Below are 20,827 nucleotides of genomic sequence, written 5' to 3' on the forward strand. Positions count from 1 at the left end.
TCTTTCCTGCGTAACTATGATTCAGCTGTTTCGAATCATAATAGCCGATTAAGAGCAAAGACGGGAACCATGACTCGCGCGACTCGACGCCACGTGGGCCGCGACGGCTACGTGGCTCGACGCCACACTGGGAATTACGTCAAGTCACATCAAGAGGATGGGCCAGACAATAAATAAACACCTCAGAGTAAAGCTGTGAACAGATTAGAATGGCTGACATTGTCATGTAAACAAGCTAATAAGAATCAACACTATTTTGTCTACAATGTAACTCATCGGTATAGCAGACAACCAACGGCAATTAACGCTCTTGACGTCGTGAAGCTAACCTTGTTTTAAAATCTAAAAGTGAGATTTGTGCTAAAGGGGACAGAAAACAAGACGAATGAGGAGGATGCCGTCAACTCCACCGAGGAGTATTAGAGGGCCACATTGAAGTTGGAATATTACGAGGGATGTTTATTTGAATCCAATTCTTTCTTTGAGGGGGTCAAACTTCAATTTCCGATGAGAGAAAAAAATCATCAAGTTGCAAAAATAAAGTGGTGATACCACAAGAGTTTAAAATCGATGTTAAAATGGTAATTATGAGGAAAATGTTATACTACTAACGTAACTATAATATAAACATATGCCTGTGTTAAATAATAAAATTGTCTAGTTATTCTTCAGTTGTGGAAAATAAAAGGTTGTTTGAGAGTAAAATTGAAATATTAGTGGAATAAAACTGCTTAAATCTTGCAAGATTTGTTAAAATATATATATTTAAGAAGCATTTCTTGCATTGACACGTATGTCACAACTCAGCTTTTTTCCCTCATATTTAAATTCTGTTCTCATTTAAATAAATTAAAAATTGCTAAAAAAATTTGTGGTAGGCCTATTACTAATTTATTCTTACAACCATTTCTGGAAAAATACCTATTTTATCCATGATTCTGGCAATTTTATGGCTTTTATTATATGAATCATTAAACAAGTTGTGATATTCTTCTTCTACTCTTGCAGTTTTCTTGAAAAAAAAATGTTTTTAGATACATTTTACATACTGCTGGCGTTGGGCGGAATCCCTGAACCTCTAAAATAATCACTTTTCAGGAGAGCCACAAAACACTATGCATGTTCAAAATATAACGTTGCATCCTCAAAGCCATTTTCAACACTAACTCCGTCAGTATAAATGAATTTGACAAATTCCTTTTGTCAAAGATTTTCATCATCAAGATTGTTTCTCGTCAACTAAAACGTGTGAATTGGGGGGGGGGACCTTTGATTTCCTGAGCTAAAGGATTCTCTTACTTCTAGTTCAAGTGAAATCATATAAAAAGTTAGTAACTGCAATTGATGACATTACTCAACATTTAATATGGTTTACCATTTCCTCTCTTGATGTCCATGTTAGGGCATTTCAAACTCGTACTAGCATAAATAATATTTGTCCTATTCCTAGTTAGCTGGTCAAAGGTCAAAAGCACAGGCATAAACTTATTTTATGATGCATGATAAAATGCTAGCTGCTTAAGTCGCACAAAGGCTGTTGCCTTAGCATTGTTTTTTGTTATACAATAAAATGCTACGTTTGTTTACATTTTTTTGAAACCACTCCAGTGTAAAATGTTTCTAGGCAAAATAATTAGCAGCCGCAATGCACAAAGTGAAATAAAGAAATTAAACAAAAACAACAACAAAATAGTTGGTTGTTCATTACCAAGTGAAACATACTAAATTAAAAAAAAATAGTTTATCCAATTCTACAGAATTTTCGGGAACACACATCAAAATATTCAACAGCTGCAGCACTACAATCAACTTGTCCCTGGGATTAACCTGAAAAACGTGCTCCTCAAAATTACAAAATTTTTCCTTCAATGAAATCATCGATTAGCAAAATTGCTCATCAAGGATAGTAAACAAAAAAAAACTGTTACTTCAAGCTTGGCATTGTAGATGTTAAATATTTATAAAGGTGCTTTGTCTCCTGCCGCAGGGCTCGGCCAGAGGTCGCAAGCGCAAGGAAGCACTTTGTCCTTTTTTGCGCAAAACCTTTTGTTGCCTCGAGAGATGTCATGTGAAGCACAATTAATGAACATCTTAAATTCATTCCAATCATAACAATTTATGTGTTACACAAATCACATTTTGAAAATTGGAAAAAAAAAACACTTCTTGACCCATTTTTTGTTTGACGAGTGAATTTGTGTAGGAGTTAAATAAAGAGCATTATATTTATCAAAAATAAAAAAAATAGTAAAACAGTCTATAAAAACCTCTAAGGTGAACAATAAAACAAAAGGCAATGTACATTTCAGTCAAAAATGAACTGGCGGTCGGCTGCATTTTCACTTTGGTCGTCTGTGCGAGGGTCCGATTCGGAAGGGTTCGATTTCAGGCAGAAATGGCTCGCTCAGTATGAGTGATGCGCATTCCTGGGTGGGCGGTCCGTGTCCTCACTGCGTGGCCCTCACTTTTGAGCTCATCTGCTGTCGGTACAGCTGCAGCACCAGCTCGCGGATTTCGTCCCGCTTCCTGCGCACCTGCCGCCGCGAAAACCAACGTCGCAGGTGCAGAGGCAGATCGAAATGCACCACGGGGTCCTGCGAGCACAAACAAAAGATGACATCAGCCATCCATACATTTTCTGGAGTGCTTGCCCTCATGAGCATTACAGGTTCATATCATACATTGATATGGTAAAAAAATAAAATAAATAAAGACGTTTTTTTTTTTCCCCCCACCTTGAGGAAACTCTCCACGTACTGCAGCAGGTAGAGACCACAATCGCTGCTGTTGTCCTGCAGAGGAACCTGACAGTGGGAACTTTTCACCTGGTCGGGACCAAAGTCGCGCGTGGTGCCGCGTCGCGATTCCCATTCCGACTGCAGGTACCTGCCCGGATGAAACGGCCGCAGCGTGAGCGCTTTCCCGAGACACACGCCGTCGCCATGACAATGGTCTTACTCACTCTCGCAACACTTTGAAGATGCGCTCGTGAAGAGACAATTTGAGGGAGTCCATGATGAGAATGCAAGGCCTAAAGAAAATGACTGTGATTGCAGTAGGAAGCTTTTAAATGGAGTCAGACGGCCATTTTGTGGCCACTCACCTCTTTGAGACAAGCTTTCGAGGGCAGGTTTTCTCTGTGCAGTTCTATTAGGGAATTAAAAACAGTATTTATTGCAAAGATAGACAAGCTGAATCGCTCCTTCAAAGGCTGATGCGTGCTGTCATAGATGCTTGAGGCAGCATGACGTCAATAAATGTGTTTGTGACTCACCACTTGACTAAAGGATTTAGTCGTCTCTTTTCCTAGAACACAAGAAATCACTTTGACGATTAGCGTTCATTCCATTGAAAAAGATGACCGTTTCACTTTCGCGTAACAGACCAGATGACGCGTCCGCACTGTCGCCGCAGGTCAGCTTGAGCGTCGCCGTCGTCGCGTCGTTTGAGTTTCCTGAGCCTTCGGCTTCCTCTTGCTCGGGTGACTCGTCTGTCCCGTTGTGGCCGCTTTCTGCCCGGGGCTCCAACCTGGACTCCTCCAGTCCGGGAAAGCAGATGAGCACCAGATACCAGTGAGCCCTTAAAAAAAACAAAAAAAAAGAACACACAATATTATCATGTTTCTAATAAGCATGATCATTACAAAACATCAGCATTATTGCCCGCCATGCCGTGTCGTCAACATACCGGACTTGATCCAAAGCTGCAATCTTTTACTAGAAACTTTACAATTTCTTACATGACGTTTTTTCCTCCTGATTAGTCCAAATTTTTAATTTGCAACATTATTTTTATAATAATAATGATAAATTTAATTTATAATGCACATCTCAAAGTGCTCAAGATGAAAGTTAAAAACAAATTACCGGTATAGTAAAATATAGCAATCTAAAATATACTTAAAACTTTTTTTTTAATGCAATACTAAAATGGTTTTCACAACTTTATAACCAATAACTTTGCAACTTTTTTTTTCATGATCTTCCCAACTTTCTTAACCCATTTCAGCCTGAAACGCGAGTCAAAACATGCCTCGAAAACCTATGGATGACTTCACCCCCTAAAACCTCACGTTTTTCTAGAAATTCAACAACATTGAAATAGAATTCCCAAAACATTTGAGAGCTTCCATCTGCGGCTACCACAGGAACCCGAGTTTAGGGCGGGGCAGAGATGAGAGAGCCCGTTTCCGAAGTCCCCGAGTCTCGGAAAAATGACCACAAGGCCACAATGGAGACGGACGGCATCAGCATCAATCCTGGGCAAGCACCGGCAAAAGGTGCAACACCACCTCAGTGGTGGAAGGGAGCCGGTCTCTCAACTCCTCCAAAGGGTTTATTATAAACCTTCGATATATATATTTTTTAAATCAGCAAACTTCACACGAGGAAAGCCAACCAATCAACCATGTGTGAATAATGCAGATTTCTCATTGAAAATGTTTCACAAGGGATTGGCAATAAAGCGGCACTTTCCAAAATGAAAATAATAATAATGATAATTCAATATAAAAAATGAAAAAATTAAGTGTCTGTACAAGAGCAACATGTGATGACTACAATAATTTGTTGAGGCCCTTTACGTGTAACGGCAACCGTCTGTCTCTAGTAGTCTCTTCGCAGAGGAAAAAAAATGAGCCCCATATCGATACATAACCCGATAAAAGTTTTGATCTCTTCTGCTGTCATGTGAGACGACCTTTGACATCTTTGCCCTTGCCAGAGTGCGTTGGGTCTGGTCGCTATAAATATTAGTTTCAATAACGCCTAGAGTTCTTCAGTAAAAACGTGATTAAATACCTGCCACTTCACCGTGTAGCATCTGCGGATATTTTTACCTTCGACCCTGGGGTGTGGTTGAAATTAACTTCGAGCGGTAATTATTCGTCCTCCATTCCGTTTCAAAGCCATCGAAATCTTTGACATCCTCATTGTCTACAAATATGTCTTCATCAATTGGTTCGACCGGCTCAAAGTCTTCAAGTGCGTTGTCTATATCACTACCGTCACTTATTTCCTGACTCCCGCGATAATGTGTCTGCGTCTGCTGTGACTGCTCGAAAAAAAATTCCAGGAAATTATTGGAGGCCCGCGTCGCCATCACGTGTATATTCTGATGCATTTCATTTCATTGGCTAAGAGACAGAGAATTGTCAACAACAAAAATATACCGTATATCCACTTTCCGGGTCGTAAGGGAACACGCGACAGTGCTCCCGGCTCTAGTGGTAGAAAGGCGGTAATGCGCTCCTGGCCTCAATTGATGAAATATTCCAACTTGACTCATGTCATCTTTACAGCTTTATTTCTCTGAATATTACAAATGTATTGTTGTAACATTGCAACTTTATCATCATAACTAGGGATGGGTGAGTAGTGACATCAAGTGTCGGTATCGCGCCAATACCGAGCCTCAGTGGCGAGCGAGCGGTCAATATAAGCTATAAATGCAGTGCACGCCCTTCATTAAAATCATTGAAAATACTGATCTGTCAGTGTCTTCTATTATGTAATAGCTTGGTTCTCGTGTTTTGGTCTTAAATTCTTGTGTAATTTGTCCTGTTTTCGCCGCGGAAAGCTGAAAAGCCGACAGCATGTTTTGCGCATGCGCAATGAGACATCAAGTTGCGTCATTTCCTCGAGGCCGTTGACTGCACGTGCGCGTTGTGAATGGCAAAAAAGCTCTCATCTTATCTGCCACAACGCGCATGCGCATAATAGGCTTATTTGAATGGTCAGAAACTAGAAATAAGAATAGATAATTGGCATTCATTTCATGAAATTTCAAAGAAAAATGCTATATTGGGATCGATAGGTCTTACTTTAAAATGATCTGTCATTGATTTGTATTTATTTATTTATTTATTTGGGGGGGGTTTAATGTAAAGTAATAGTGGTATTTTTTATCTATGTATCTATTTGATACATTTATTTTGTTTTTAGTTATTTTATAAACAATACAACTTTTTCTTGTAATTTTACAACTATTCTTAAAGTGACAAAACACAATTTGAATTGTCTCTTTATATTGTAACTTTTTTTTTTTAAAGACTTTAATTCTTGTAACTTTTATGAATGAAGTCTTGCAACTTTGTGACAATTCTTCACCACTTTTGTGCATGCACGTGAACTTACTCCTGATTGACGGGAACAAATAGGAAGTCCTTTTCAAAGATGTCCACATGGCGTGTCCACGTCTTCACTCTCTGGTGCCGCTTCTGTCGCTGACATCTGAACGTTCCGAAAAACCCCCCGGATTTAATTCATTGTCATTTTTACAAGCCGTTTTTCATATTGGGATAGAAAGACTCACGACTCTGTGACATTGCCTTCGCTGGCGTTGTCTCTGCGAGTGAGCTGCTTGTAGAAAAAGCTGCTGAAGATGTGCGATCGCTCGGCAACGTCCCGCAGCGAGTTCTGGAGGAGGTACCTGAGTCGAGAGCGTACACATTAGCTCCGGGGGAGCAAAAAGGCGTCGGTTTATAATCGGCGTTACGCTCACTTGAGGTAAAAGTCGATGATGACGTCATTGAGGTACTGGCCGCTGTCAAGACACTGCAAGTCTTCCATTGTCACGGTGATTCCACCTTTGAGTGGCGGTGGGGGAAACTGGATCAACCTAAACACAAGTTGAAGAAAGACCAAATAAGCACAAAAAAAATGACAAGTTACAAGAATAGTTTGAAAATGACAAGAAAATCAGCTACACCACAATTTTATTCTTTTCATATTATAACAAGCGTTCTACAGTGGCCCTGAAGTGAAAAGCACAACAGCACATAACAACAGCAAATTAGCCTGAAAATGGTATTCTGATCAAAGTTGCGTGTGGAAGGTCAATTAAGCAGCAAAAAAATATATATATATATCCATCTCAAGGGGCCGCCATTTTGACCTGTACTGACACCCTGTGGGTGAATGAAATTGGCGTCAATTTCGGGCTCAGTTTACGAACGTCACATCACCAAAGTCAGAAAGCAGACGAGCTGTTTTTGTGTTTTCCCAACCTTCATGGTATAACTGATGTTTTGCAACCATCCGTCGCGGGGGGGTGCTGCCCGCTACAATTTTTGATATACATATATATGTGGTCCGGTATCAAATTTAACCAGTGGTTGGGGACCCCTGCCTCAAAAGGGACAGCGTGTAGAAATTTGAGATGTTTCAATGTTCATTCATTTTAAAAACCCAATATGGAATATCACATCAATATACACTTTTTTATTTAATTGTAGATCTTGTAATTATTATTAATATATGATATTATTATTTATTATTATTATTATTATTTTTTTTTTTTAAAGATATTATTAATTATGTTACATTGGTCTCAGCGGCGGCATCTTTCTGCAACGGATACCCGAAGGAGAAGAACGTCGCAAACTTAGTAATTGGCACCGCAGTGAACTTAGGTTGTTGCATTCTACGAGTTCCACACTAGATAGCAAAATATTCTACACACCATCCCTTCAAGTGGATGTGCACGTGTCACATGGAGCAAGGCTGCGGCGTATTGGACGGACCCGATGCACGTCAGCTGGTCCACAAGTCCACTAACAGCTAACAGCTCGATTTGCACGCCAAGTCACAGCGGAACTGTCCAGTTTGCTATCCGCTTGCTCCGTGCGCCACAAATGCCATTACAGCCGCAAAATTGGGATGGTGAAAAAGAGTTTGTTATATCTCAACAATTAGGACAAATCCAAACAAAATGGTCCTCAGCCTTTGCACATGTTTTTAGCACTTGTCTTCAAATACAGTATATGAAGAAATCATGAAAATGATTTGAAGAGGACGTTAGCCGCTTGTGAAATTCAACACACCAGGAATTGCATTGGGTGCAGCAAAACAAATTAATTTCTGCTTCCTTTATACATTCCTAGGACTTACCGATGGGCCACGCCTTGATGTTTGTATGTAACCCAAGTGGAATCTGGATGGCACATGGTCACCGTGTATGCTCCTGTCGTTCTACGCCGACAAAGTGTGTACAGAGGGGTGCCTGCCATTTTCTCCTCCTGTAACACAACAGGAGGATGTAATCGTTCACCGCCAACCTCTTGAATACTCCTTGGAAGACTTGTTTACACTAATGGAGTAGAGGCATTCTTATGCTGTAGCTTTCACTGCACACAAGAAACAGACACACGTTAGCTGTTATGATAAAACGGATAAGTCTAAATAATAACGCAATCACATAGAGACACGTGGGTTTTAGGATAGGCAGTTCTTCCTGTGACGGCGGGGCTGGCACTGATCCGCCTGACTTCCTGATCCCAAGGGAGACCGAGGTATGACCCAGCACTCATGTTTTTACTCAACCATAGTTTTTGTACTTCATATTTGTTGTATTAAAGACAACTTTAGTGTAATAGAATTTGATTCGGTGTCGGAATTCCTTTGAGGGTATTTTTTCACTGATGAGGCTGCAGGGAACTCCCCTAGAGGTCTCATCTAGGAATTCCTTAAAATTTCCACATTTTAGCTTCTTTATGAGACTTGAAGGGTGCTGCTGTTTTTGTTAGCAACAGCGTTCTAAAGAAGCTAGCTTCTTTAGTGTGTGTGTGTGTGTGTGTGTGTGTGTGTGTGTGTGTGTGTGTGTGTGTGTGTGTGTGTGTGTGTGTGTGTGTGTGTGTGTGTGTGTGTGTGTGTGTGTGTGAGTGAATAATAAAATCTATGAACTGAGCTTGTGACTGCTGACTGTTATTCAATGTGGGATATAAGTAATATTCATTTCAGGTAATAATGGTTCCGACAGGTCCGCCGAGTTGGGTGAGGTGCATATTTTCTTAAAATGACCAGTAAAAATGTGAAAATAGGCCCGAGAACAAACTTGACGGGGTGTCATACCGCTTGATTCTCCTGTTCCTCATCTGGGCCGTGCTGCATTCCAAGATCCACCTCAGAATCCTGCTCCTCTGTGGGACGTGTCTCCTGCTCAATATCAAGTAAGGTGTGCAGCTCAGACATGTCCAGCGACAGTGAACACTCCGCCTCTGGTGCCGTCTCCTTCAGTGTATCCACGTCCAAATCGGAGCATGAGCTGTGTTGGTCCAAGTCGGATGTGGATGTGGAGGTGGCCGTGTCCAGACTGAGCATCCGCAGCAAGAGGGGATCTCGGCCGCTTGATTTGATCAGCTCCAAACTTTCATCCAATGAAAGACATGGACTGGTGAAGTCCTTCAGATCGAGCGCATCGGCACGGCTTTCGTCATTTGACAGACAGTTGAGACAGTCGAGTTCCAAGAGAGAGTGCAATAGAGCCCCTTCCATGCCCAGCAGAGGGTCCTTGAGAGTCAGCACGAGGAAGGGGCTCGGGTTTCCTATGGTAACGAGAACAATCAGAAACACGGAGTGATGTTCTGGACAGGCATGGATTGTGTCAGCCTTTCAGATGCATTACCAGCGGTGGATGGTGAACCATCTTGGGTACAAAGGCAGACGAGCTCCTTCGCCACAGTCACTGCAGCACTTTGTTTGACACATAACAAAAGGATGGTGCAAGGCTCAGCGCTGGATGCCCATCTGAGCCCTCTGGATTCCAGTTCCTCTCGCTCCCAAACGCTGTACCTCCTCAGCATCGTACGCTCCAAGGTCAAGGTCACATCCAGCTGGCGGTTTGAGTCTGAGGATGAGATGACAGCAGAATTGTCTTAGCACAGCTGCCTCATTTCCTTAAATGATACCCATAAACCTGATCCCCACGCCACTACTTATAGGATATTTATTATTTATACTATTTATTATTTACAGAGTATTTATTTCATGAATATTGATAATTTAACAAAAATGCACATTATAGTATAGTACTAGAATAATAATTAAAACATGTTTATCTTTATCTTCATTCATCTTTTCAGATGATGTTGTATTGAAGTTCTGTCAGGGTAATTACACCTCAACATGTATTCCCTGCACTGGAAAGATTTATATAAAGTGCATGGATTATTTATTTCATGGACAGTCCACTTATTGGCCATCTATTGTGGTACACCGTTCATGAGAACAGAGGTCAGTCACTATTGTATACTCTTCAGGATTTGGTAGTTAATGCTTTCGAGGGGTTTTCTGGAATCTTGGGAGGGCGTGTACTTTTGGAAAACACATTCCAGTAGACTTTTCTATCATCTAAAATAGACCACTTAGCCTGTGAGAAGGTGGCGTGACGGGCAACAACACATTACCTTTCAATGGTATGATGATGTTTTGGTTCAATACCTGTCAAGGGGGGAAAAAAACAAGTCCATTTACATCACGGTCATTTCCTGAGAATGGTGATGATAATGTGATGAGGAATCATCATTTACCATGAGGTTTCCATTGGCTTCCCCTTGGTAACATCCACAGAAAATGGAGGTGAAGGCCACACCTAGGCAAGAGTGGTCAATTTTGGGGGTTGAAGAAACTGATCCGGAGTCGCCAACAACCACATGCAACACCTGTATAAAAAAACATGCATGACTTGCATACACAGCATCTTAAACACAGGGTCAAAATCAATGGTCTTTTCTTTTTTTTTAAACTACAAACCCAGTGTATGAGCCATCAGGCATTACATTACACAACCAATACAACTGTTGAGTACAAAATGTAGTAATGCAGTTCTATTCCTTTATCTACATCGTTACTAAAGCTCCCCCTGCTGGACACACCTCTTAAAAAAAATCCACCTTACCTTGAGCTTTAACCCATTAAGGCCTAAGGCGCCTGGCAAAACTTGCCTCTAAAACCTGGGTGACTTTTGAGTCCAAGATTCATAGAATTCACAACACTACATCAGAAATGAATATACATTTATATTATATTTTTAATAAACAAATGTTAACCAGTTATAGTCCTCAATTTATTGATGTTCTGCGCAATTTAAACTTTTGTCTTTTACTCTTGCTTTCTGAAGGAATTGCAATTTGCACTTCTAAACAGCACCTGTGCAGCAGCATTCTGAACCAAAACTATTTAGAACAACCTTATTGTATAATTTATGCTCCCACACAAGGTGACCGTTACATATCTGAATGGAATATAAAGGGAGATATTGAGCACACCTCCACATTCTGCAAATCAGGGCCATCAGGCTTTTTGGACACAATTTCCTGTGATGAAAGCTGCCCACGGTGCCCGGCATCTGCATCTCCTGCCGAGAACAGTGTACGACGAAGATGTCTGACTCGACTTCGAATAACGTTGCTGCTCTCTTCATCGTCACTGGAAAGCACAACTGCAAGCAAAAAAAGATAAAGAAGAGATGATACACCGGATTAAAAAAAAAAAACCCACAACAAGCAAAACAAAACCTACTTAAGATGGCTTATGTACGGAACTATGACGGCGTATTATTGTGGGGGGGGGGGGGGGGCAATCAGAGAAATAAACGCGCAAATTTGCCACTTTATAAAGTGGCAAATTTTACACGTAGCGTATTCGGATGTTTGTGCCAATTTGGTCGGGTTTTCAAATAAGGAGATAGTAATTCATTGCTTTAGCAAAGACTAACCATATCATGTTAAGCTTTCGCACTTTGAAGCGTTGGGTACTGCCAGCGACGAAGACGCCTCGCTTTGCGAAGGTCCACACCCTGAGGATCAAGCATTTAAGTTAACTTGTTAAAATGTATATTTACTTGTACATTTATGTTTCCAGAATTATTATTTACACATTCATACATTTTGGTATTTTTTTGTACAAGTAGCTAAGTTGATGTGTCGAATCTGCTGCTCTCCATCATTCACTTGCATTTACTACCTAAAGTAGGCTAGCTTCTGATTGGTTAGTGTTAGTCAGCTGATAGGGATCAGGAAGTGTTGTCGCTCTCGCTGCCGTATGACGAGTAAAGTTTAAATTAAGAATAAATCCGTCTCCATCCTGCCTTTTCATTTCATAAACAGTGTTCCAATAACCACCAACAAATCACGTTAGACTATGACGTGCATTTGTGGTAAGTTTCTGAGTGTTTTGTCGCAAATTGACAAATGTGCAATTTTTTTCACTCGGAGAATATATATATATATATATATATATATATATATATATATATATATATATATATATATATATATATATATATATATATATATATATATATATATATATATATATATATATATATATATATATATATATATATATATATATATATATATATATATATATATATATGAAAAGAAAAATTAATAGAAACCTAACGTCCATTTGCCGTCCTGTCACGGGTAGGCTGACTTTGTATTATGAGCATTTGTAAGTTAAATGTCTCTGTAGCAATTCCAAAGTTTTATAAAGTTACATCAAATGCTTTCGCTGGCAGTTGTCGGCCCTGGAAAAAAGTGTCATGACTCCTGTGTGCACTCACTTGGCTCTCCCGAGATGGCTGAATTGTCCTGTGTGGGTACCCGACTGCAACAGGGAACGCCATTGATGTCTGCCGACTCAGTATTGGCACTGGCGACTGCTCTGTCAACCGCTCCCAAGGAGAACTGCACTAAGTTGCTGTCCGCATCACAGTCTTCTCCGGGTTCGATCAGACTAACCGGGGCCAGTCCTCCTCGTCCACCTTCCCCAGTAAGGCGAAGCACGCTTTCTCGTTGGCGTTTCGGGCTGCTTGTTCCATTGCACTTGGACGGTCTACCTACACGTCTTTTCCTGTTCTGTTCACAAATAACACAGACAATGTTTGAGTGTCTGATTCTTACTATAGATTGGCATTGACTAATTTATCATTAAGAATGTAAATTGTGCTGACTTTATTGATTCATCATTCCTAGAAGCAAAAGAGGCAAAATGCAGTGGACTACTGGATTGCAACCAGCAGGGGCCATTTTAATTTTCCTGTAAGTACCATATTTGCTCAAACAGTGGCCCCCACTCTAAAGGCCTTTTCACCCTGCACTTGGTGTCCGCCGCCTTTTCACCCTGCACTTGGTGTTCGCCGCAGGGCAGCACGCACAGATGGCAGTACCCCATGGAAGCTTGCCCATATAAATAAATAAAACATTTGGAGTACTCACCATCAATAACCCGCAAAATGAATCTGCAATAACCGGACCGCGATATAGCAAGGGACCACTGTATATAGTTATCAGGATATAAAATGGTTTATATTGAGAGAGAAGACTTTTTTTTTCCATATCTCCCAGCTCTATTCCAGGCTAACCTGGGAACACCCCGGAGCTGTACTAAGTGGCTATGGAAAGCTGCGACCCTGCGACCCGACCCCAGATAAGCAGAAGAAAACGGATGGATGGATAGCCACTATACTGTATGTATATGATTGCGGTCTAAAGAGGAGAATGTGATGTCAGCTAAATGCATGCAGACCATGCATTAGGTAACATTATTCTAAACAATACAACACAGACATTTAGCGAGATTGCCCCAACTTATTAAAATGGAAGGTGAGGGGTAGGGGGGTACCACATGATAGGAAATTTAGTCAAATGTGCACTATCCGTAACGGTTACCATCATAATGCTGGAATGTTTGGCGGCCACTCACCAGACAATGTTTCTCTTGAGTCCCAATGTCCTTGGTTCGAGTTGAGGAAAACTCATCAGCGTCTCCGGCATCCTCTGCTGGCTTCCAGCACACTGACAAGCCGCAGTCTGTCGACAAAACCCCACAAGTACTGACAACCTGATTGCCACTAAGAACACTGTGTCGTCAAGAATGTAGGACAGGAAAAATGCGCTACGTCATTGCAGATGTTTTTTGTCCAAGAAAAATAACGGCTTGGCGCATCGTTAAACCTGCACTGAACTTGTGATGGACAATAGCGAGCAAACAGCTCGTAAAAGTGTGTGGGTCAAACAAAGAGGTGCTCTGTCCTGAGTTTAACACATCTAGATGTACCATGAAAAAAAAAAAAGCTGGAATTCTGGACTTTTGTCTCATATTCATCTTTTGGTCCAAACCCAAATGTCTTCAGTATATGACAAAAACAAAATTAATAAAGTTGGTCTAATGCTTTTAGAGCGGACTGTATATTGTGGATATGTTCCCCCCAATATATAGAGTAGCACAAAATCAAACCATTATTTGATAATAGTGTTTCACAAGTTGCTAGTGTACAGACAGTGTTCCCTCACTTTTTGCCAGTGATTCGTTCCATGACTCCGTGTGACAGGGGAATTTCCATGAAGTAGAGGAAGTACGAATTACTAAGAATTACGAACACCCCCCCCCCCCCACACGGTTCCCACCCTTTTAAATACTTGTTACACTTGCTAAATGCAAAATGAATAATACTGTAAATACAGAAATAACACCTAACACATTTTACTGTAATAAACAAAACAAAAAATTATGGTGTACTCACCATTGAAAATACTGCATCCAAACTTAAATTGATGATGATGATGATTTAAAAAAAACTGTGCAGGTAGTTATGGAAATGAAGATAATGATAGCCTGCACAGCAAATGAGTGCTTTAAAGCTCTTCTGACGGCGCCTCTGACACCGGTTGAGGATCGTCGGGATCTTCTGTAACCTCAATTTCTCCTTCCTTTTCCACATCTTCGGCTGAAGGAGTACTTGTTGGCGCAGGCTGTTTTACCGTCGATTCTTTCTTGAAAAACATGGTGATGGGTAGTTGCTGCCACTTCTTTTTCATTTGTGTGAAAATGGCCTTATTATGGTGTCAGCGCAGAGTCGACATGGTTACAAAATTGTACAAACCGAACCATATCATCGTCGTACTCCTGGGAATAATGTTGCAGTTCCCTTGCGGCATTTATGATGACTGCCAGATGTTCAAGAATTAGGCCCGTTTCTTCTCTCTCTTCCTCATTGGCAGATTTTGCCGGTTCAGAAAGGTCCTCTTCGATCAACAGCTCGAAATAAGCGACAACGAGGCCATTAACGTCTTCTGGGGTCATGTCGGAGACGCCTTCGCCACTGAGAAGGCGCGCCAGCTTCACTGCCTTATACATCTCAGTGGCATGATGTACTTGACTGGCCATGAAGCCCCAACAATCCTGGACCACGTTGGGCCACAATTTACTCCAGCTGGTCTGGATGGTCTCTGTTTTCATTTCCTTCAGTGCCTGATGAATGTTCTGAAGGCTCGAAGTAATTGCATATTTGCACCAGTACTCTTTCAGTGCGAAGTTGTCGTCGCTGTCCATGGCATTAACTAGATATGATAGGACATTGCCGGTGTAGCGGGCCTTGAAGGTGCGGATTACGACCTGAAACATCGGCTGGATCAGCAATGTGATGTTTGGGGGAAGGATCTCAATTTGTACATTGTTGTACAGCAAGTTAGTGGCGTGGCCACTCACATTGTTTAGTAGTAAGAGCACTTTGAATTCAAGCCTGTTCTCCGCTAGATAAACTTTTACTTGGGGTATGAAACACTGATGGAACCAGTCAGAGGTCAGGGCATTTGTGAGGCAGGCCTTCAGGTTATGCATCCGAGACAAAGGCAATAAAGTTCTTATTTTTATTTTTCAATGCACAAGTGTTTTTTGATTTGTACACTAAGCACAGCTTCAGCAAGAAGCCGGCCGCATTACCACACATCACGAAGGTCGCTGCTGAGAAAATGGAAGATGGATTCCCGGACACTATTGTACTATAATCTTTAAGAAGAGACGCTTCGCTTAAGGAGCCAATCAGCATGAGGAGCAGAACCCGTGTGTAAATGCAGATTAAAACATTTTAATGAAAAAAAAAAAACTAATCTGGGGAAAAAAGTGAACTCTGTGAAATACCCACGAAATAGTAAGGTCAACCCGTAATAGATTAAATTGTGGTCATAAATTCAAACCCCATGATAGAGTAACGCCACAATAACCGAACCGCAAAGTAGCGAGGGAACACTGTACAACTGTCTATGCTACCTACCGACAACTCCGTAATCCTCCCCATTTGCAGTGACAAGGACCGCCTCCTGCACATCTTTGTTTGTTTCGCCATTGTCAACGTTATGTAATCTCTTCTTGAAGCTCGACCTGCAGACACACAAAAATTCCTTCAGGTATTTTTTTCTTTTTTGGGTTAAGCCACTATAGGAGGGTTAGCAAAACGACTAATTGGGACCCAAGAAAGTGGCGCACATGACTCAAAGCAAAACAGAGGGCTTCAAGAACAACAACACATTGACAATAAAATAGGAAGAGACGCAGGCTAGAATATGAGCTGTGTCAATGTGACATGTTGCACCACACGCCCGCTATTTGTGTGGCAACGCATCAATCTAACCAAGTAGCGAATTTCACTTCACTTTAACATGTGTCAATGTCCCAATATTTATGAAACTGACTGTATCTAAAAGTGTTTTCCACACAAATATTTACTGTTATGGTAATATGACTTTACTACTGCGTAGCTAGATTATGCAAATGTCTTTCGTATAAATTCAGGTTACCGAGGAAAGGAAAAATGCCCCAAACTGTTGACCCCTTACAATCAGGATTCAGTATTCCGATTTAGTACTTTAAAGACAAAAAAAAATGTCTGTGTTTTTTGACATGTCCAGTCACTTCTCCATTAAAATGCCATGCTACCTTTGTAGGGATGAAGGGCCACGCTTCTGGACACATCTTGGCTTTGCCGTCATGTTCGTGCCATTCCTGCGTGGCTTCTGGCCTTGACATCTGATGGCTTCTTTCTCGCCCGGGCATCGCTTGCTCGCCGTTTGCGCCATTTTGCCGCAGGTGCCACCCAGTTGCTTGTCCAAAAAGGCTTTGCCGACCTCTGTCTTAAAAACATCAGTCAGGACCAGACAAAGCCTCCTTCTGCTGAACCAAAGAGAGGTATTATTATTATTATTATTATCTTTTTACCTGGCAGTTTAAGTTGTTGCCAACACACCTCCGCAGAAGTCATAATATGATGTAAAGGGAGAATGCGTAGGGAGGCAATCACCTGACATAGATGAACCATTTGTTGGTTCCTGGTAAGCTTGGTTGAAAGCACGTCCTTAAGACTGACTAAGAGGCTACGTTGCTGCTCCACTGCCAACTAGAACAGTAAGAGACCACATTTCTCTTATACTGAATTTTTGACTTGATTTATCAAATCCGTGTCCCCTCCTCACAGAAAACGCTTGATTATTCTTTGCTATAGCTCGTCTCAACATATCAAGCTATTCAAGTGCAACACCTTCAGAGTTCACGTCAGCTTGTGGTTCTAAGTACTCTAAAACTAGTTCTCCCTTCCCAGACGAGCACTTGGCAGGAAGCCGCCATTTTTAAGTGTGGAAACGCATTTACGTCAAGGCAGAGCATGCGCAGACCGGACACAGCCTGGCCATTCAGATTAAACCGTTTATATGACGCTTGTTCAGATTAACAAACAGAATATGCCACCCCTGTTATTACGAATAAAATTCCATTTGGATTCTGTCTTTTTATTCCGAATGAGGTGTTTATATGGAGCATTTCATTCCATTTGGTTATTTGGATTCATTCTAATCAGAATACTGTAAATGACAAATGTGCTCGACTAATAAGCAACCAGCAGTGGTTATATCATACATATGGTGTAGCCCCAGTGGAATAGGTATCAGAACGAACGTTTAGAATAAAAATATAGAACTTCTCTGCTAGCAAACTAAATTTGTTTTCTTCAAGTGGAAATCATTGTATTGGGTTGCTAAGACAAACGTCAGCAGGGTGTTGACTTACCTGGCCATCCCCCACTCGACCCTAGCGGCATGATTGTGATCAAATGCCTCGGATCCCTTTTTGAGCTTTAAATCAGATTTTTTGAGTTTACAACCAGGAACTGTGGCACAGGACACCTGTTCACAAACAAAACAAAATATAATAATAATAATGAGCTCTCGAGAATGATCAAGATTAGTCATGACATACACACAACCATACGACAACATTTGCTCTGACGGTATATGATAAACTGTCTTTTTAAATATCCAAACGCTGATAAGAGGAGATTCTGAGCGGGTTATCCATTTGAAATTGATGGATTTTTTTTGTTACCACTCTTGCATATAATTAGAAAAATGGTTTTCAGAACACAGGATATTTTATATTCCATACTGATAAACTGTACACAACGGAGTTTCATTACAGAGAAGTTGATTTGTTATTACCATGCACCAACTTGCAGCAACTGAGTGAAACTGCTATAAATGACCAGGCATGGAGAAACACTAATCATAGACAGTCACTCAGGTAATGTCCCATTTCTTAAAAATACAATTAATAGGCCATGCACGTTGATTTTGAAGTCGCCGCTTTAACGGTAAACAAATGGCGATATAATAGTGTTGATTTTGGGTGCGAGTCCAAACTCTACTAGTATACATAATACATGTATATAAGTATACTGTATACATATTACATAATCTAATACATAGCGAATTTAGGGCTGAAATTATTAATCAATAACAAATAATTTGATTACACAACAAATTAAGCAAAATCTCTTCCTCGAGGCTTTCAAGTGATCTTTTTTTCCACACAGACCAATATTACTGCAGATGAGCAAATCGCTCTGTGTAGAAAAAATATTGCAGGAGGAAATAATACGAAAAAGACAGAGAATGGAAAAAGAACAAAAAAGTTCAAGTGTAATGTGTACTCAAGTAACACAACAGCACGTCCTGTTATCTATAATGGCAAACTTACATCTGCTTTATTAAAAAAACGGTAACAAAATAAATAATTGGCACGCACGTTTATACACGAGCTGCTACGGTCTCAAATGACGCTCAAGCACTCAACAGTATGCAGACTGGCTAACTGTTAGCCACTGATTCAGGCCATGAGCCGTCGTTTAATGTCGTACAGATTTAAAGTCAAGGATATTTCAGTGTGAACGTGAGAATGTCGACCCCAAGTGGACAACAACAATACCTGCACCTCACACGCGCATTTTGCCGTCATAACAATCCCTAGTCTCAGACTATTATTTCAGGAGGGTGATATTGCTACTGTGTTTACTATCTTTATATAGTATTTTTTTTTTTTATAATTGAAAATAAAGTCAGACTCCTCACAGACAAAGCGGCAAATGATCATTATATTTTACACAGGTTGTCTTGTGTCAACATACAAGTATCAAGCAAAGAGAGTAAAGCTTTCACGTTTCACGGGTCATTTGCTGATTCGTAATACTGCATACGGAATATCCAAAGGCAAAATGGGAAAGAAAACTTTCAGGTCAGACTCTGGTGCTTCTGGTATAAGATGCAAAATAATTGGTTAGGGTTAGGGTTACCCTAACCATTCCACAGAGAGGTAAATGATGAAAAAACTTCATAAATTAAATGTTGCATGTGTGATTGTAGAATTGGACAGCCCTGCCTTCAGGGAGAAGACTGGCGGTGTCCTCAGCTGAGACCCACTTACCCGCTTATTCCCATCAACTGTAAATGGAAGCGCCATTGTGGCTTTCTGGGTGCCCATCATGACTGCCAAATGAGTAAGGCACAACAGCAAAACTAGGACATAGAACACAATAGGTCAGTCATGACAATTTTGGGAGGAAAATTGACTCAGTAGCAAATTCGGCTACCAAACACAAGTTTTTGTGGAAATTTTGCCCTGAACAGCGACTCGCCGCTTTGCACTATTTTGTCGTGAATTGTGCAAGAACTAAGTACAAATTATGTGCCAGTATGTACCCGCTTTAGACATAACGGTTAAGGCAGTCACCCCAAAAGTGTGGCGCTATTCAAATCCTGCTCTGTACATTTATTTTTTTAATTGACTACTACAATTTCTTGACGAGCCTATTTGCTCTACGCATTATGGTTAGGCGGTTGGTTATAGTTAGGATTAGGCAGGTAATGCTGATAACAGCCTATCTTCGGTGGCAAAACAAAACGAAAACTTCGTGAAAGACACAGGGGGGTGAAGCGAGGCAGGAACAACGCCCAGCGCACGTCTCGGTTCGGCGATTGACCAATCAGAGTCATTCACGGCAAAATAGCGCTTGCAAGAGAGTTACCGGTCACAGCAAAAATAACCACTGCTAATTTTTTTTGTTTACGTTTTTTTTGTTGCTTCTAAGCCCAATTTTTTTTTTATTATGCAGAAAATGTCTTATGACAAAAGTAAATAATAGGGAAACAATTACAGACACAATTTTATTATTGACCTCGCGTGGACTTGCATATATCTTGACCAGCTCATGTACTGCCTTTGAAGTCCTCCCGTTGCACTAATACAACAAATAAGTGCATTGCTTTAATATATGTTGACCGGTAGTTTAACCACACAACTTAAACTAATGTTATTTAAATGTCGCCATTCAAGTGTGCACGAATGTGACATTGTTTTCGTTTTTTCGTCCCGGCAGATGCAGTACATTTGAAATGAAAATGAAAACGGCGGTTAGCCACGCTAGCCCACAGAGCTAGCAGTGGTGCTGGCTCTCTCAAACAAAGATGCACAAGACCGGAGACAGTAGAACCTTACCATGTTCCGGAGTTTCACTTTTCGCTTTATGTGGAGATAATGGAGATGTGCAGATAAATATCTGAGGGTGAGCACTTCACTCCATGGGCCACGGGTAAAAACGATAAATAGTCATTACTTGAAACGAACTGGACCGCACACATACATACACATATAAACACCGAAAGACATTCGCGTTACACCGGAAACTACGTCACGGATAAAAACAATCTTTCATTTTCTTTCAACTATTCTTTTCATGCAAATATTTACTTAACATTGTGGGTTTTTTTTGGTTTTTTGTTTTTAATTTATTTTTTAGTCATGTGTTTCTTGTTCGTTTTTTTTGAAATTCAGATCATTGTGCTCTCGTGTAAATGATTAAGTCACAAGTCAAAATGGCGGTCTTAAATGACATTGTCCGCTTATTGAAAAGCATTGGTCTTTGGATCCTTGTAATTTGATTT

The 20,827-nt window shown here is 40.7% G+C and overlaps 1 protein-coding gene and 1 long non-coding RNA gene across 5 annotated transcripts in view; one reads left to right on the forward strand and one right to left on the reverse strand.

The window, feature by feature from the left end:
- The window catches only part of LOC147164439 (uncharacterized), a 35,624-nt gene extending 31,429 nt beyond the window's left edge, over nucleotides 1–4,195 (forward strand). Inside the window, exon 4 of the long non-coding RNA XR_015096618.1 lies at nucleotides 2,742–4,195. This is a non-coding gene — a long non-coding RNA (uncharacterized LOC147164439). The remainder of the gene's footprint in view (nucleotides 1–2,741) is intronic.
- Nucleotides 1,684–20,540, reverse strand: LOC147164441 (sentrin-specific protease 7). 4 transcript variants are annotated; one of them, XM_086090482.1, is made up of 22 exons: nucleotides 20,382–20,540; nucleotides 19,311–19,402; nucleotides 17,622–17,737; nucleotides 16,500–16,730; nucleotides 15,838–15,944; nucleotides 13,488–13,594; nucleotides 12,346–12,640; nucleotides 11,045–11,217; nucleotides 10,307–10,438; nucleotides 10,184–10,217; nucleotides 9,403–9,624; nucleotides 8,850–9,322; nucleotides 7,890–8,017; nucleotides 6,502–6,618; nucleotides 6,313–6,429; nucleotides 6,135–6,230; nucleotides 3,386–3,579; nucleotides 3,275–3,306; nucleotides 3,104–3,147; nucleotides 2,963–3,031; nucleotides 2,736–2,886; nucleotides 1,684–2,594 (listed from the first exon to the last, which is right to left on the reverse strand). In XM_086090482.1, exons 2-22 carry the CDS (start codon nucleotides 19,368–19,370, stop codon nucleotides 2,448–2,450), a joined length of 3,045 nt encoding a protein of 1,014 aa, XP_085946608.1. In that variant the 5' UTR covers nucleotides 19,371–19,402; nucleotides 20,382–20,540; the 3' UTR covers nucleotides 1,684–2,447. The 4 variants fall into 4 exon arrangements, with proteins under 4 accessions (XP_085946608.1, XP_085946607.1, XP_085946611.1 ...); XM_086090481.1 differs by having other exon boundaries at nucleotides 16,500–16,733; XM_086090485.1 differs by lacking the exons at nucleotides 17,622–17,737; nucleotides 19,311–19,402; nucleotides 20,382–20,540 and adding an exon at nucleotides 16,861–16,940.
- Nucleotides 20,541–20,827: the final 287 nt, after the last annotated feature.

The sequence above is a fragment of the Leptonotus elevatus genome, chromosome 12, assembly GCF_054856555.1.
Source record: "Leptonotus elevatus isolate MCC_2025b chromosome 12, RoL_Lele_1.0, whole genome shotgun sequence".
NCBI lineage: Eukaryota > Metazoa > Chordata > Actinopteri > Syngnathiformes > Syngnathidae > Leptonotus > Leptonotus elevatus.

Coding starts and splice junctions, on each gene's coding strand:
- LOC147164441 (XM_086090481.1), bottom strand. CDS start 19,370: ATGATGGGCACCCAGAAAGCCACAATGGCGCTTCCATTTACAGTTGAT. Junction 12,641..13,487: donor CTCAAGAGAAACATTGTCTG/GTGAGTGGCCGC, acceptor ATTTGTGAACAG/AACAGGAAAAGACGTGTAGG. Junction 2,887..2,962: donor ATCTTCAAAGTGTTGCGAGA/GTGAGTAAGACC, acceptor TCATCCGGGCAG/GTACCTGCAGTCGGAATGGG.